This window comes from Cryptotermes secundus, unplaced genomic scaffold (genome assembly GCF_002891405.2).
Source record: "Cryptotermes secundus unplaced genomic scaffold, Csec_1.0 scaffold537, whole genome shotgun sequence".
NCBI lineage: Eukaryota > Metazoa > Arthropoda > Insecta > Blattodea > Kalotermitidae > Cryptotermes > Cryptotermes secundus.
Genome location: NW_019740661.1, coordinates 2,080,851 through 2,096,787, shown reverse-complemented (window position 1 = coordinate 2,096,787; position 15,937 = coordinate 2,080,851). Strand labels below are relative to the sequence as shown.

The 15,937-nt window shown below is 42.5% G+C and overlaps 1 protein-coding gene across 1 annotated transcript in view; it reads right to left on the bottom strand.

Annotated features, from left to right (window-relative positions):
• LOC111872498 (fibrillin-3) overlaps positions 1 to 15,937 on the bottom strand; it is a 136,802-nt gene that overhangs the window by 82,310 nt on the left and 38,555 nt on the right. Inside the window, exon 2 of the mRNA XM_023866478.2 lies at positions 5,425 to 5,625. Within this exon, the coding sequence (XP_023722246.1) occupies positions 5,425 to 5,625 (201 nt within the window). The remainder of the gene's footprint in view (positions 1 to 5,424; positions 5,626 to 15,937) is intronic.

Here is a 15,937-nt window from a genome sequence, read left to right as displayed (position 1 = left end):
AGCATAATATTTGTACGGAATTCTAGAAACTATAATTGTCCACTTGTAACAAAAAGACACAATAGATGTCATATACTGAAGCAGTACAGAATTGAACGTTTTAGTCTTCCAAGGTTTACTTTCTACAGTTTACAGTTGCCTTTAGCACACCAAGTTGAACAGATAAGAGTGGACAGGAGAAGACAGGTGTGAAATTTACTTGCAACATAGAAAAAACTCTTGTTAAAATTTGAATAAATTAAGAACTAAGTAGGGTTTTCATGTTTCAACATTTCTTGCAAGGCTTCTATTTGAAGAGTTGATAAGGTAGAGTGACACCCAAAACCGGAAAGGCTGTCAGGTCGGCATCTGGTGAGGTCGACACAAGGACACGCGCGTAACATAAGAGCAGATTATCAGTGTATGGCCATAGAGAGGGACAGGATTTATGATCTAGAGAAAGAGGCTGTTCTTCGCCCGGGGTTTCATAATAAGCTGTACGGAATAATCAAATTGCTTATTTATTACGACAGTCTTATGAATATAAATTCTCACTGACCAGTTTTCTAGTGGCCTCGTATAGTATTCATTTTATGAATTAAATGGTCGCCAATAAACGCGGTATGGTCGCCTGGTAACCGGCCCAGGACGGAGAGAAACAGAGAGGAAAACTGGTAATACTCTATGAAGCGACTTTGTATGCAGACCTATGATAGAAGAATTGCTTGCAGGAATACGATTGTATTTTTCAGGGGTGGGGGGTTATAAAGATTGGATGCTGTTACAACGTAATGCTGTTTTCTGTTATCATGGATTAGACCTTCAGACCTGTTTCGGATTGTACCTAATAAAAGGAATCCTTCTTGAACTGAGAATCAGCACATCGCAAAGCCTCTATACCTACTCAGGAAAAGGCCGACGATGTCATGCCCCAAATGGAGTTCGAACCCGCATTATGAGTGTACACGTCTCTGAGAGCGCAGTCACGTTATCGGAATTCAACGTTTCGACATTTTAAACGGATCACAATTGGACACAATGATCAGGACACAAGCCTGGACCTGTGTGGTCACCTCTTGACTCCGGGACACGTCGTGTAGTCTGGAGGCGACTGTACCCAACACCAGCACCGGTAGCAGCGACAATTAATAAAGCTTCGGGGGGCAAGGGCAGAGAAGTGAAACACGACCTTGGCTAAAGATGAGATACAAGAGTCGCCAGATTTCCTGGCTCCTGCAGTCTGAGTCAGTCGAGTAATTGATGGGGTAATATAAAGCAGTTGACGTAGTGTAATAGACGGCTATAGGCCCCTCCCTGAACCCCATTCTTAAAACGTGTAATAGCTAACAAAACAAGACATGGCGGTGGGATGACATCTGTTGAAGAATGAAGGCCGACTTCATGATAACTGGTGACCTTGTCGTTATCTACACGATAAGGCCCTCGCTTCATATCTCGCTGGCTACATTGTTTCGTTACATTTATTTGTATTCCCCCTGAACTCCACTGTTACTGTCACTGTGATGAAATTCGGACTTAAAACTTATTTATTATCACAACATTCATCCAATTTTCACTCTCTTATTTATTATTCTAGGAAGATATTACATTTCACATTCAGGCAACACAACAATTATTATTTTATATTTATTTTTTTTTACTGTAGACCAGATAATTACATATTTTATTCTTCTTTTCATCCCATTACGATCTTTATCTCTGTTAATATTGTTCCCAGACATGCATAAACTTGCTTATATTTTACAGAATTCGTGAATGTTTTACCTAAGCATTTCAGCTTGTATATCTCTATATGACCCTTTTAGCTTACTATAGATACGCGCCACCTGGGGGGCACGCGGTAGCGTAGTTGGTTGAGGCACTATGCTACAAGCCGGAACGTCGCGGGTTCAAGTCCAGATGAGGTCACTGGATTTTTTCAATTGACCCAATCCTTCCAGCCGCACTGTGGCCCTGGGGTCGACTCAGCCTCTAACGGAAATGAGTACCAGGAATATTCTTGGATTGTTCTTGGGGGTAAAGGGCGGCCGGTGAGTAGTGCTGACAATCTTGCCGCCATCTATGAGCCGATTGTCTAGAAAAGTTGGGAACCTCAACATCTCACAACCCTATGGGCCTTCACGGCATGTTACAGGGATAGCTTTACTTACTTTACGGGCCACTTGTCAAAGTCAAAGCATAATGCGATCAGTTTCTACAACGTCGTGGTGCAGATGTGCTGTCCTGACAAACTGAGTTTGTAATGCACATTCACCATTGTGTCGGTCTTTGTCTCAGCACACCTTGCCGCGCTCCAGCAGCCAGCAATTAAGATAAGTCTTATGGGAAAAATGGCAGATAACAAAAACTGTCTGCTCGGTCGTTCAGGGATAATGCGACATCAGAGAAAAACTGCGCTGCCGCCATATTTTGTTGCGCTCATAAAAGGAGGAAAAGACAGGAATTACAAGCTGAAACCAATTAAAAAAAATGCATACAGTTAAGGTGCTCTTAGGTATGCCCCACACCGGCATGCGTTAAGACATGTAACGGTCAAGACACGATGTCTGCGACATGACGCAAAGAAAGGAGCAAAGTTGAAACGAATGAGATTATGAAAACCGCCGCACACCGGTCTGAGTCATGACGCTGACGTCAGCTTCATGCTGACAAATCACGAATGAAGCAAGACTGCGTCTTTTGTCTCGTGTCCTGATGCTTGTCTTGAGGCAGTTGGTGCGCGGCCGCCCCTACTGGGAAGCTGAAGATTGCAGTGTAAGAAACAGAACGAAAATCACTGCTTCATCTTATTCGATACAGCTTCCATTTCAGAAACTGTGACAAAGGAAGGAAACAGACAGTTAAGTAATGAGTTCCCTTGGTCAAGTGATTTGCCTTCCTTTTCTTTTCGCTTTCCTTTCTTCAGAATATAAAGGAAACATATGAGCTCACCATGCTGCCATATGTGTGTCTGTCTGTGTGTGCCTGTCCTTCCAGCTATTGAACAAACTAACCGAACTTCACGAAATCTGGTGTCAGCTTTACGCAATCTGAGGTCACCGCAACCTCGTACTTTTTAATTTCTTGCGGCTGGGAATAACATGACGGAAGCACCAGTTTTAGAGGAGGCCATACCATTTAATTTATTGTCTTGAAATTCTGTACAGCAATAGACCTTCAAGAAAATATTCTTACGAAGTTTTATTAAAACGATTTCTTATTGTAGAATATAAAACAACTAAATAGTGGCTGCAAGAAATCTATGGGCTCTTTAGCTTTCGGTTTAAAGCGATAACTAATTGACCATTAGTGCTAGATACGTGAGGTTTGGCATGGAATTCAGAAATATTGCTTATAATCTTGCGCTTTTTCATCTTTTATGTGATCTATGATCGCTATGATACATTTCATTCCGTCTATAAAACTTGTGGACTTTTTGTTACACCGTATTAGAAGGTTACATGTCTCGCCGTCACGTGCGTCATCAACTGACCCAAATATCTGAGTACAAACACCTGATACAATTGGATAGACTTGAAAGGATTCTGACGATGGTGTATACTGTACTTCTTTTGGCTTATTTTGGACTTCACCCATCGTCCGGTATATAAAAAGACAAAAAACCACAACGTTTCGGAGACTGGATCTGTCTCCGTCTTCAGGTGTATAGGGAAGGTTTAACCTACTCAGTTGGGCCCCTTAGAAATACCTGATACAATGCTTACGTAAAGAGTATAAGCTGTTCATATATCATTATGTCTTACAGTATCACCACGTTAAAAGAAATTTACATAAATGGATCCATTTCCGGATTTTTAATAACAAAACTGTCTACTTATTTTACAGTTTAATATTTTTATACCAAGTGATGAAATTCAATTTCTCTCGACAGATTTCTAAAGCTGAATATATTGTGACATGTTGAGCTATGGATGATGCCCCTCCCCCCCCCTCGCCAGCCGAAGTGAGCCGAGCGGAGCCGAAGTGAGCCGAGCGGAGCCGAAGTTATTCTTAATGTTCAGCGGAGTGCTTTAGCTAAGCTTGCAGTTACGTCAAATTAAGCTATAAGTTGTGAATTACAGTTCTTAGCTGCCATCTTATAAGACACGTTGTTTAGGCATTTGAACGTTTCCTTGCTTTCCTGGTAGAAAAATTAAGCAATAATATATTCTGAATTGGCTATGGTACAAGTTCATAGCATCTGCGTACAAATCCAATATGCTAACCCTTGAGAAGGCCGGTCACGGTAGCCGAGCGGTCTAAGGCATGCACTGTTTTCGCTCGCTCGGAAACCGAGATCGTGGGTTCGAATCCCACTCAGGGCATGGATGTTTGTGTGCGTTTTTCTGTGTTTGTCTGCAGGTAGAGGCCTTGCGACGAGCTGATCACTCGCCCAAGGAGTCCTACCGTATGTGTAAGATCTAGTAAACCGAAGTGAAACGGAGGGTTTCATGGAGGTAGGCCTAGGCCCAAATTGGGGCTGTAGCCCACAGGAAAGAAACCCTTGAGAAGTATTGCATTATATTGCTAGATTACGAATTTATATTATCTACATATGACAATAACACAACATTTTATGGAGTGAAATTCTGACTGATAGGAAAGCAGGAATTATGACTGCAGTCCCGAACTTCTTCTTATTCCCGTATTCACTTTCCTCCATTTCTTCAGTTCATCAGTTGAGGTTTCTCTCCTATATCGGTTTCCTATATTTAGGAACAAAACGGAACCACTTTGGCCTAATTGGGAGGACGCCTATCTACTGAATTCCAGATTACTGAATGCGCTCCTTGTAGTAATATTCCTGAACCGAAAAGGAACATTTCCGATCATCAGCATCAAAGCAAGCGGAATGTTGTAACGTTATGGCTCCAAACTGGTATCCACTGGGTGCTCGGTTCGAATGTCAGCCGGAACACCAAATATTCTGACTGTCGCTTTCCGTGGCTTTTCTCAGTCCCTCCGCACAAGATCCAGGATAATACCTCTCCTAGGTCAAGACAGCTTCCTTCCAAATGATTTCCAATGTATCGCTCATGATTCATCCTACCATTCGACCCCATATGGTCTACATACTGACAAAACAAAGACAAATTCCGTGGTCTGTAGTCCGCAAGTGAACTATACCGACCGAGCGACCGCCGCTTCTCAGCGAAGTTAGTGCCAACTTTAGCGTATAGAGGGTGTCGCGTGGTCAGCGTAACGAATCCCCACGGCTGGATCTAGATACTGACAGTGCCGTAAAATAAGCCACAGAGCTGCCGACATGAGCACTCTACTCATGCACTTGCTATGTACTCTGCATTTCAACAAACTCCATTACCAAAAATATAACGACATGTTATACACCGAGGTGTAGTGTGTATCTACAGAACGAAATATTATATTTTACGGATAGTCGTCCACTGTGACTTGAAATGTAGGCTACTACAAACGTGTGCTTACCTTTGGTAGGGATGCAGAGAGGGACGGAGTCGCTCCAGAGTCCATCCACACAGAGAGACGAGCGGCTGCCTTTCAGCCTGTAACCCGCGGAACACTGGAAACGGGCCTCTAGGAATCCGGTGGTTGCCCTCAAGCGCAGGGACAGGGTCCCGTGGTCCGGTCCTCGCAGGGTAGGGCACTTCACCAAACTCGGCAAGGGTTCTGTAACATGCATTACACCTGACATCCATATTTTGGCGATTTCTGTGCTTTAGCTTAGCCTCTGCCAGACGTTGGCTGCTTTGTTCATAATCCATGCTGGGACACTGTTCACAGGATGGCGGCAATAGATGCTGGACTTCACTTTGTTTCTAGCTAATTGGATCAAGATCCCTATGTAAGTGAAGAGATTTGGCGTGCAGATTGTTTTAGATTGAAGAATTGTTTAAAAGTGGTTACAACGGGATTAAAATCTGAGCAGCAGATAATCAGGATCTTGTATGAACATAGAATGAATGCTGATAACCCCCAAAACCAGGATTACCTATCGAATCAAATTCATGAGGACACTGTGGTCAACAAGACGACGAAGTTGAGGTCAAATTATGTGAGAAAAACGAGAGAATAAGTAAGAAAAAAACAAAATTACAGTAATTGGAGTTAGCCATGCAAGATGATTGGCCAAGGACCTGAAGGATAGATGAAACTACGAATTTGAAATATACATTTTGAGTATGACAGCGGAGATGGTTGTCACACAGTGGTTCCAATCCCAGGCGGCAGACTTCTATGACACAGGTATTCAAAAGTTGGTCCCACGGTATGACAAATGTCTCATTTTCGGTGGCGATTATATTGAAAAATAGCTGAACACTTGCTGTATCTGTTGCAATAAATATTTCCATGAAATTGTGTTTTGTTTCTGTAAAAGGCCCCAGGGAAACTTACTTTGTGGACGAGCCTCGTAGGTATTAAAAAACCTGGATCCATTCTAGAAAAAAAAATGGTTAGAACGACTTGCTTGGATTTAAAAACTTTAACCAAGAGAGAAGTTTGTTTAGTATGGGGAGGTACAAATGATGTTGGGGGAAATGAGAGCAGCATGGGTATTTGTGCGCTGAAAGATTTTGTAAGTTCACATGCACATACTAATGCTAGTGTGATAAATGTTCCCCATAGAAATGATCTTGCACCTAACTAGTGTGTAAATTATGAAGTTGGATTATTTAATAGGAAACAAGGAAGACAGAGAAAGGTGCATAAAATTTTGTCAGTGATAACTGTGGACTTAGGGCACGGGTTTCACTTAAACGCTGAAGGGAAGGAACAAACAGCAAATAGAGTTGCCTCAGTGATAAAGGACTTGTTCCACGTAAATAAGGCATTACCGATAGCCTTAAAATGTAAAGATAAGGAGGATGTGGATAGTTACGCAAGTGTAAATAAACAGACGCTGGATGGTGCGAGTTTCATGAAATGCAGGTTGTATTACAAACGTATGGAAACACGTGAATCTGATGAGATCAATAAGTTAAGTGAGGATAATCATATGCAGACAGTTCAGGAACTTCAGGAGAGCATTTGCGTAAATGAGAAAAGCTCACAAGAAGATATGAACAGCGTAACGGAAGATAAAAAACCGACCGAAAAGGACACAACACAACAAGAAAATACTGTTATACTATGTAAGAAAACCTTTCGTCAACCTTTAAAAAGAAACAAGGATTTTTACGGTAAATCCCCCACAAGAAACTATCTTTTCTCCAAATAGAGGAAGATCTGATAAAATACAAAATTTGAGTATTGTATGTCATAGCTCCAAATGCTCCCTGATCTACATGCAAGGCTAAGTTTAGTTACCCGGCTTTGCTCGATGGCTGGCCCCCAGGTCTTACCCGCATAACGTAGGGATAAACGTGATTTCCCAATCGCCTGCCATGAAAGCAGAAGCTGTTCTCTTGTTTGACCTAAGAAGTTTGTCTGTGTGTACCTCTTCCGAAATTAAACTTTCGCCTTTCTGCTATTGTGCACAGAATTATTTCAACATGCAAAAACACATCTGGCATTTAATAACAGCGTGACATGAACTGTGGACCTACAAATTAGAGAACATGGACATACGAGTAACAGTAATGACAGTGCACACTGAAACCTATCCAGACCTGTTGCGCCTGCGAGCAGACATGCTGAGCTTCCCACCACAACAGTGTGTGCGCTATCTTATTGCTCGTTCTCCGTCTGCAGGGGAATTCCGGGAACTTTTTGACTGACCTACGTATACTACAATTGTACTGAAATAAATATTCATATTACTGTATTCTGGGGTGACAGCGTGCAGCTTAGAAGATAACTAGTCACGTTTCAACAAAATCTGGTAACTACATCTTCTGGGTAGAAGGGTAAATATTCACCGCATGACAACATTAAATTAAAAAAAAAAAATGTCATTAGTTGTATCTTTGGGTTTCGAGAACTGTTCTGATGCGGAACTAGACTACATGAAACCACTTATAACAGGACACTCAAGACTGACCATAAATTAGTTGATACACAATTTAAATTAGAATTTATATCCTCACAACTATGGACATAGTTCGTAGGAGGAATGAAATGAATCAGGAGTTTAATAGAACCAAGGACTAGTGAAATATGTTCGTAGCGTCGTGTTGCTGACCTTGGTCTGGTGCACCGAATAGGCCTACACGTCTTGCTTTCCTTACGAAGTTAACTCGATTAGGGTCAAGTTAGGTAGCCATGTGTCCATGGCTGGTCCTGATTTCAAGGTTCTGTTAATGTATTCACCTGCTGCTAACTTCATGTTGTTTGCTTTCGTACTCAAAAAAAAAATTTATATTTAGGCACTGTGTACCCGATTATGTGAAATAATTTTGTCTCATGTGTATCTGAAATGTGCCACCACAAATGCAGAACTGACAAACTCGTGTCTGTCTTAAGAAGATGATAGTAGCTCAACTAGTCAGGAAATTCCCCGCTTTTGTGCAACACGGAAGTCGTGCTCACAGGACCTCTACACTTGGCACTATCCTGAACCATCTGATTCTGTACACACTATCAAACCTCATACCTTATTGTCCGTTTTCAGTATTTTAAATTTTGAATCAACCCTGAGCGTAGTTGGTTGAGGGGCTATGCTACAAGTCGGAAGGTCGCGGGTTCAAGTTCCGGTGAGGTCATTGGATTTTTTTTTTTTCAATTGACCTAGTCTTTCCAGCCTCACTATGGCCCTAGGGTTGACTCAGCCTCTAATAGAAATGAGTACCAGGAATTAAATAAATAATTTTTCTGGGGAGCAAAGCACGGCCGGCGCGTAAGGGTGACAACCTTACCGCCATCTTTGAGCTGATTGTCTAGATAATGTGGGATCCTCAAAGTCTCACAACCCTGTGTCTCCAAATTACCGTATTTACGCATGTATAGGCCGCGTGCTTGTATAGGCCGCAGCACAATTTTCAGACAGAAATTATAGAAAAAATAATTTTCTTGGAATATTATTTCAGGAGTATTACACCCTGTATTACTAATTATGAATATAATTTTTTTTAAATGAAGGGTGATTTCGAATATTTCGAATATAAGCCGCACCCCAGTTTTCCTCTTGAATTTTTGGCAAAAAATGTGCGGCCTATACATGCGTAAATACGGTAGTCTCTTCCCTTCACGTTTTCCTTCTAAAATTTAAATATATTTCTAATTTCTCCTGTGTGTCTTTCATACCCCATTTATCTCAGCCCCTTGATTTGATCGACTTAATGATTTTTGTGCCGACCACGGTGGCCACACGGTCTGAGGCATGAACTGTCTTCGCCCACTCGAACACTGGGATCATGGGTTCGAATCCCACTCGAGGCATGGATGTCTGTACGTATGGTGTTCTGTGTGTAGGTATCAGCCTTGTAACGGGCTGATCCCCCGTCCAAGGAGTCCTAACGACTGTTAATAGGATTATGAATCTGAAAAATTGGCCAGGACCCAACTGAGGTCTGTAGAGCCACTGATGAATTAAAATGAATGAATGCTATTTTGTGAACACTGCAAATTATAGAGCTCTTCACTGTGAAGTTCTTTTTTTCTTCTTTCGCTTCTTCCGCGCTCTTTAATCCAAATACTCCTCTCAGGAGGCGGTTCTCAAAAACTCTCAAACCTTAACACGTTCCAGTGAAGTAATAAGTTTTCTCATACCTGGATATCAGGGCAACATATAATATCGGGGTTAATATCCAGAAAATCAACCCAAATTTTTTCCTCTCAGCCAGTCTCAGTTCTCAACTGAATTGAAGCTACACCCTGTACAGTATGCAGAAACTCGAACACAAAAACTGGGCGCTAATGCACGTGTGCACGATTGCGTTATAAATCACAGGAACATGCACTGCCAGGGTTAAGCCTCACATACTCCTAATAAGCCTACACAATTCATACACGTAATTCGATTTAGGCTTTGCAGGAAGTGTTCAGAGAAAGAAGAACAGCGAAACAAATATGAAAATTTTATGCCCTCAGGAAACTACCAAACGAGTTGTGATTGTCCTTGATTCTTCCATGTCCACCAATCCCTAGACTTCTCAAGGTACTACATTATGCTCGTCAATACAGGTTAATACAAATTTTATGAAGAGCTTCTGGGTGTTAGTTGCCTTCAAGTGCTTTAATTTATGCGGCGACGCAAAAAAGAGCTCTAATCCCTAATTTTTTTCCCCTTGGCACTACAGCCCCAGTGGGCCTAGGCCTACCTCCATGAACTTCTCCATTCACTTCGGTTTTTCTAGATCTTACACATTCTGTAGGACTCCTTGGGCGGGTGATCAGCTCGTCGCAAGGCCTCTACCTGTACACAAACACAGAAAAAAGCACACACACAAACTAAACATCCATGCCCTGAGTGGGATTCGAACCCACGATCCCAGTTTCCAAGCGAGCGAAGACAGTATATGCCTTAGACCAANTAGTAGTAGTAGTAGTTTGTGGTGGCGCCCGCACCTCCGTAGGCATCAGTGAATTGTGTCCGAGTACATAAGAAAGTTGGACAGCACTACCTTAGACCGCTCGGCTACCGTGACCGGCCCAATCCCTAGTACTGTACTTAAATAATTTAATTATACTTTTCTGTGTATAATCTTCATTAGCAGAATTTCTCACCGCGTTAAACTTGTTATACATATGTTAAACTCACCATCTTGCATCCTCGCCATTTTTGTAACTATTAAAATTATTTAATAAACAGTTGTGTCTTTATTATGTATCTCCTTATGCCTAGCTCAGTAGTTCCACACACTAAGCTGAAAATCAAAAGCGAATTTCATACAACTGCCGTAAGGTTTCATATTCCACAAATTTCAGGACTGTAGGCCAGTATTAAATATCGCTGATGTCAATCTCACTCCAGAATTTCGCATGCGCATCGTTTATGTATTACTTGCTGTAGAATATGCAAATTACATGGGTAGGGTGGCCTCTAATGGTATAATGCCTTACTGAGTTTCATGATCATTTGTCAATTGTTTCGCAAGTTATTAAAATGGATGAACAGAGACAAAGCTATGATGCAACCCGAGGCTATAAAAGTTCAGTTACTGGTTGTAAACATTTACCGTTCCAAGTTCCATGTGAATATCAACAGTTTGAGATGGGGCACACGGTAGCGTTGTTGGTTGAGACACTATGCTACAAGCCGGAAGGTGGCGGGTTCGGGTCTCGATGAGGTGTTTTTTTTTTAATTTACCTAATTCTTCCAGCCGCACTATGGTCCTGGTGTCCACTCAGCCTCTAACAGAAATGAGTACCAGGAATATTCCTGGGAGGTAAAGGGCGGCCGGCGCCCTTAACCGTTTCAGGAACAGTGGTAGCAATATGTTCCACTGTTTTAGCAAATGATAATTATGAATTTTATCTACAGTGTATTTACATATTTCGAATGATTCTCAAAATAAACAGCGGTTATTTTCCTAAACAGCATTTACCTTTTTTATATTGGAGAAGCAGTGTGCCTTCTGTATCGTAAAAAATTAATTTTAAATAGTATTTTTTGGGGGGGATATAAGTTTTGCTTCATGACTGGTTCCTTGGTTAGTTTACTCATCGATCCTGAAGAAGGAGGTGATACGTTCCTCCGAACGCCAGCTTACTTAAAGCGGACTACAAGGCGCTATATTCCAGAGGATAGAACTCTTCATAGGTACAGCTACGAGAACCTCAAATCCAACATAAATTGTTTAACTCAGTATCCAAAGGGTTAAATGGAAAACTCGTAGTAGAAATCTGTTCTTTTTGCAGGCCCAATATACCATAAAGTACAGAAAATAAAGTTTCATATGATCATATTTCTTTACGTCCGTTGGCCGTGTTATAATATTGGTAGTTCCCTTGCGTCTTATGAAACAGGGATTTAAAAGTTGGGCCATAACATTTGCATTCTCTTACATTTTCCGGTCTGATTCTCGCTTAAGAAGAGACAGTTGTGTCGCGCACAACTTTAGCATCCTCTGTCAGATATTGGATGTTCTGTATCATGCTCGTTCATACAGACTTCCTTGTTCTCTATATTTTATTTTTCTCCGAATTTATTTACTATGACTAAAGACACGAGACTTGAAAAGCTAAACTCTTTCCCCCGGTAAAATAACGAATATTGTCACGTGTCAGGGGTTTGCGTGACTAATAAGACGGGTTTTGGATTTGATGATACAATTTATTGGACCGTTTTGCAACTGATTACAACAGTTCACAAATCACTATCTGACACACTGTCATTTTCTTCCGACTGGACACTTTCGACTTTTGACACACTTCACTCCACCGTACTCCGTTTACTCCATTGTACTCCTTCAATTCTCCCCAGTACTCTGACTCTGCCCTCGGCATGGACCCCACGGAAAACGACGTCTTCTTTGGCCAAGAATGTGTATTTATTGGTCCGTCACCCAGCAATGGATGATCCTCTATTGTTGAGCGAGTATGCTTCGGGAATACTTTTACCGAGGCGTTGCCTAGCAATGGGCATATGCATCACAATATTACAGGAAGGGTTTAAATTGTTAAGCTTTTAGGGGAAATTTATGTTATGACATATCAGGTTTGATGTTAACATGTAGGACAGCAAGACAGTGACATGGACTTGGTTCATTCTAACTTCATGGAACTGTTCGCCTTGCTCAGCTGATAGTCGCTCAGTTACTCACGCCTTTATGGGATCAGAATGTTCGTGAGTTATCTTATTAACACTTCTCCCTTAAAGTTGGCATCCATCCTGCGCCACATGGGCCAGCCCACCCTTTTAGATCCTGTTCATTTTAATATTGGCCTCTCATCCAAGCCTAGTATTCCAATCAGCGTCTTGCTTTGGGATTTTACAATTATAATTTTATATGCATTTCTCATATGTTATCCATGCTACACGCCCGTCCATCTCATCCTTCCTCATTTGATGCCTCTAACAGTGTTCTGAAGGGTAAGAATATGAATCCCTTCCATGAACTGGCAGGAACGCGTACGCTCACACTTCGCTTTCTTTCTGTACGAAGCCTCAGTTTGTTGCTGCAAAACCAAGGCAGATTTTTAAAGGTTGGCTAGTAATATTTTCTCCCCAAAGGTGTCTCCATCTTGTGGTGGTGGAGTTTGCGTGACTCTGTGTCCTGGTGAGCTATTCCGACGGTAGTTTAACTACCGGGAGGGTCACCCATGCCGGAAATGTAAAAGGGTAGAGTCCAGACTACGAGAGATACCCTGGTCCTCCAGGTTGGGGGTTGGGCATGAGGTTAACAACTTAGTCCTATAAAAATAAATTTGTTCGGAAACCTAACAACCAGCCTCGGGTCAACATGCGTGGGTCCATTCCTATGGCAGCACGTATTGGTTGTGGAGACTGGTTGGAGTGGAGGCCAAGGCTCACCCAGAGCTGTAGCGCCGAATGGTAGGTTGGTAGGTAGTAATGTTTTCTTTTCTTTGTATTGAAAATAAAGTTCCGTTTCCTTTTAGAAGGTATGGACGCTTTACTTCTCGAAAACGTAGCTTTGTTTTAAGCCAATTAATTAAAAGAATGGAAATTAAACGAATAAACGCGTAATGACGTCGAACAGCCTCCGTTCTAGGCTATAATTAAAACCAATAAGGAGTGAAATGACCGAGAACTGTGACTAGGAACACACCGCCGCTTTACAACACTGCCAATCCGTAGGCAGGAGTGGCAGCTACAGAGAGAGGTCAGATGCATTGTTTTGTTCTCGGCGGCCGCAAGCCATGTGGCTCTAGTCCTACTGACGCAATGTAAAGCCTCTCTCTTTAAGCCTCGCAGCAAAGGATACTGGGTATTAACAGAACGTGCAGGTCAGCTCAAGCTGTATTTGCGGTTCCATACGGAATCTGGGTACAGACGGTCCAGACACCGGTGGCCTGCTCAGTCCTCACAGCGTTATTATAGTATTCTCTCTCAGTTAAGATCGCCTCTGAGGTCTGGTGGTCAGAGTTCCTGCCTACAGAATCATAGGCCCCTGGTTCGATTCCCGGCGCTACCGGATTTTTTTTTAAAAGTAGTGGGTCTGGAACTTGGTCCACTCAGCCTCGTGAGGATAATTGAGAAGCTACTGCAAGGAAATAGCGGTTCCGGTCTAGAAAACCGAGATTAACGGCCGTGGGAATCCGTTGTGCTGACCACGTGACACCCTCTATCCGCAAAAGTTTACACTAATTTCGCCGACAAGCGGCGGTCGTTTGGTAAGTGTAGTTCGCTTGCAGACTACAGGTCACGGAGTTTTTGTTGTTTTTGTTTATTCTCTCTCAATTTACTGTTGCAAATTTTGTATTAAGTGAAATTAGTTAACGTACTGACATTATCAGTAATCTGTCAAGACGACAGGTCCACAGTCTCTTTCAAAACAATTCCTCCATTTAATGCGATCTAGAGCTTTCTCCTTCAAATGACAGTATCCTCTTCTGTCCCCAAGGTCATCCAGCATCTTCTTACGTCTTCTTCCTCGTCTTCTTGTCACTTCTATCCGCCCATCTATCTTTCCTTCGATAGCTTCTTTTAGAAGGCAGTTTCTGCGTAAAACATGACCAATCCAATTAGCCTTCCGTTTTCTTATTTCATGTAGGATATTCCTCTGCTCACTGACTCTAATTAACACTTCTTCATTTCTCACATAATCGGTCCAACTGATCTTCTCCATTCTTCTCCAACACCACATTTCGAAACTTTCCAGATGTTTCTGATCTACTGCCCGAAGTGTCCATGTTTCAGCCCCATACAGAGCTATGCTCCAAATGTAGCATTTCACTAGTTTCTTCCTCAAAACGTACTGACAGCTGGAAGAAAATATATTGCTCTATATATTTCATATAGTTAGGGGTAAATGAATGCCGATCACAGTGGCCGCGCGGTCTAATGCATGGACTGCCTTCTTACGCTCAAACACTAGAATCTTGGGCTCGAATCACCCTCGAGGCATGGCTGTCTGTATCTGTGTTCGTTTATCCTGTGTTTGTGTTGTTTTGTGGGTGGGTAGCGATTTTACGACGGGCTGATCCCCCGTACAAGGAGTCCTACAGTTTGTGTATAGGATTAAGGAACTGAAAAAGCGGCCGACATCAAAAGGGCTGTAGAGCCATAGAGAAAGATAAAATGGTAAATGAATGAGGGAAAAGAGGAATGCATATAGGATATTGGTGAGAAAGTTGGGTGGACAGTATTAAAATGGATCCTAGGGAGATAGGAGACCGCCTCTGTGGTCTAGTGGTCAGAGTTCCTGGCTACCAGGGTAGCCAGGCTACCTGGCTACCTGGGGTTACCAGATTTTCTGAGAAGTATTGGGTCTGGAACTGGGTCCACTCAGCCTCGTGAGGATAATTGAGGAGCTATTTCAAGGAAATACGGATTCCGGTCTAGAAAACCGAAATTAACGGCCGTGGGAATCCGTTGCGATGACCACGCGACACCCTCTTTCCGCTAAAGTTGGCACTAACTTCACTGAAAAGCGGCGGTCGCTCGGTCGCTATAGTTCGCTTGCGGACTACAGGTCACGGAGTTTTCTTAGAGAGATAGGATGGGGTGTTATAAACTGGATCGTTGTGGCTCAGGATAGGGTCCAGAGGAGAGCTCTTGTGAACAGGTAATAAACCTTCGCGTTCCATACAATGCTGTAACTTGTGTAGCTGCACAATTGGCGACTTCACAAGAAGGGCTCAGCTCCATGGAGTTAGTTACTGGCAATTGACAGTTACTGCCATTAAGAGTAAAGGAAAGTATTGATTGGTGGTAGCAAAATAAAAATCCGATTTTTAGTAGCCACTGAACGGGCCCTAATAACGTACGGATGGACGATAGACCTGTGAGCACATAGACACGGGCAGTGAATACATTCAGAGCGTAGCTGCAAATATATAGTTTGTGGTTCTGTCTTCGATTCCTGATGGGGCAGAAATTCGTCATCAATCTATCCAGGCCGTCTATAGTGGCCACCCAGTCTACTATCGAGTGATTACCGGAACGCGATAATCACCACTCCCCGCCCCCCACCAACTC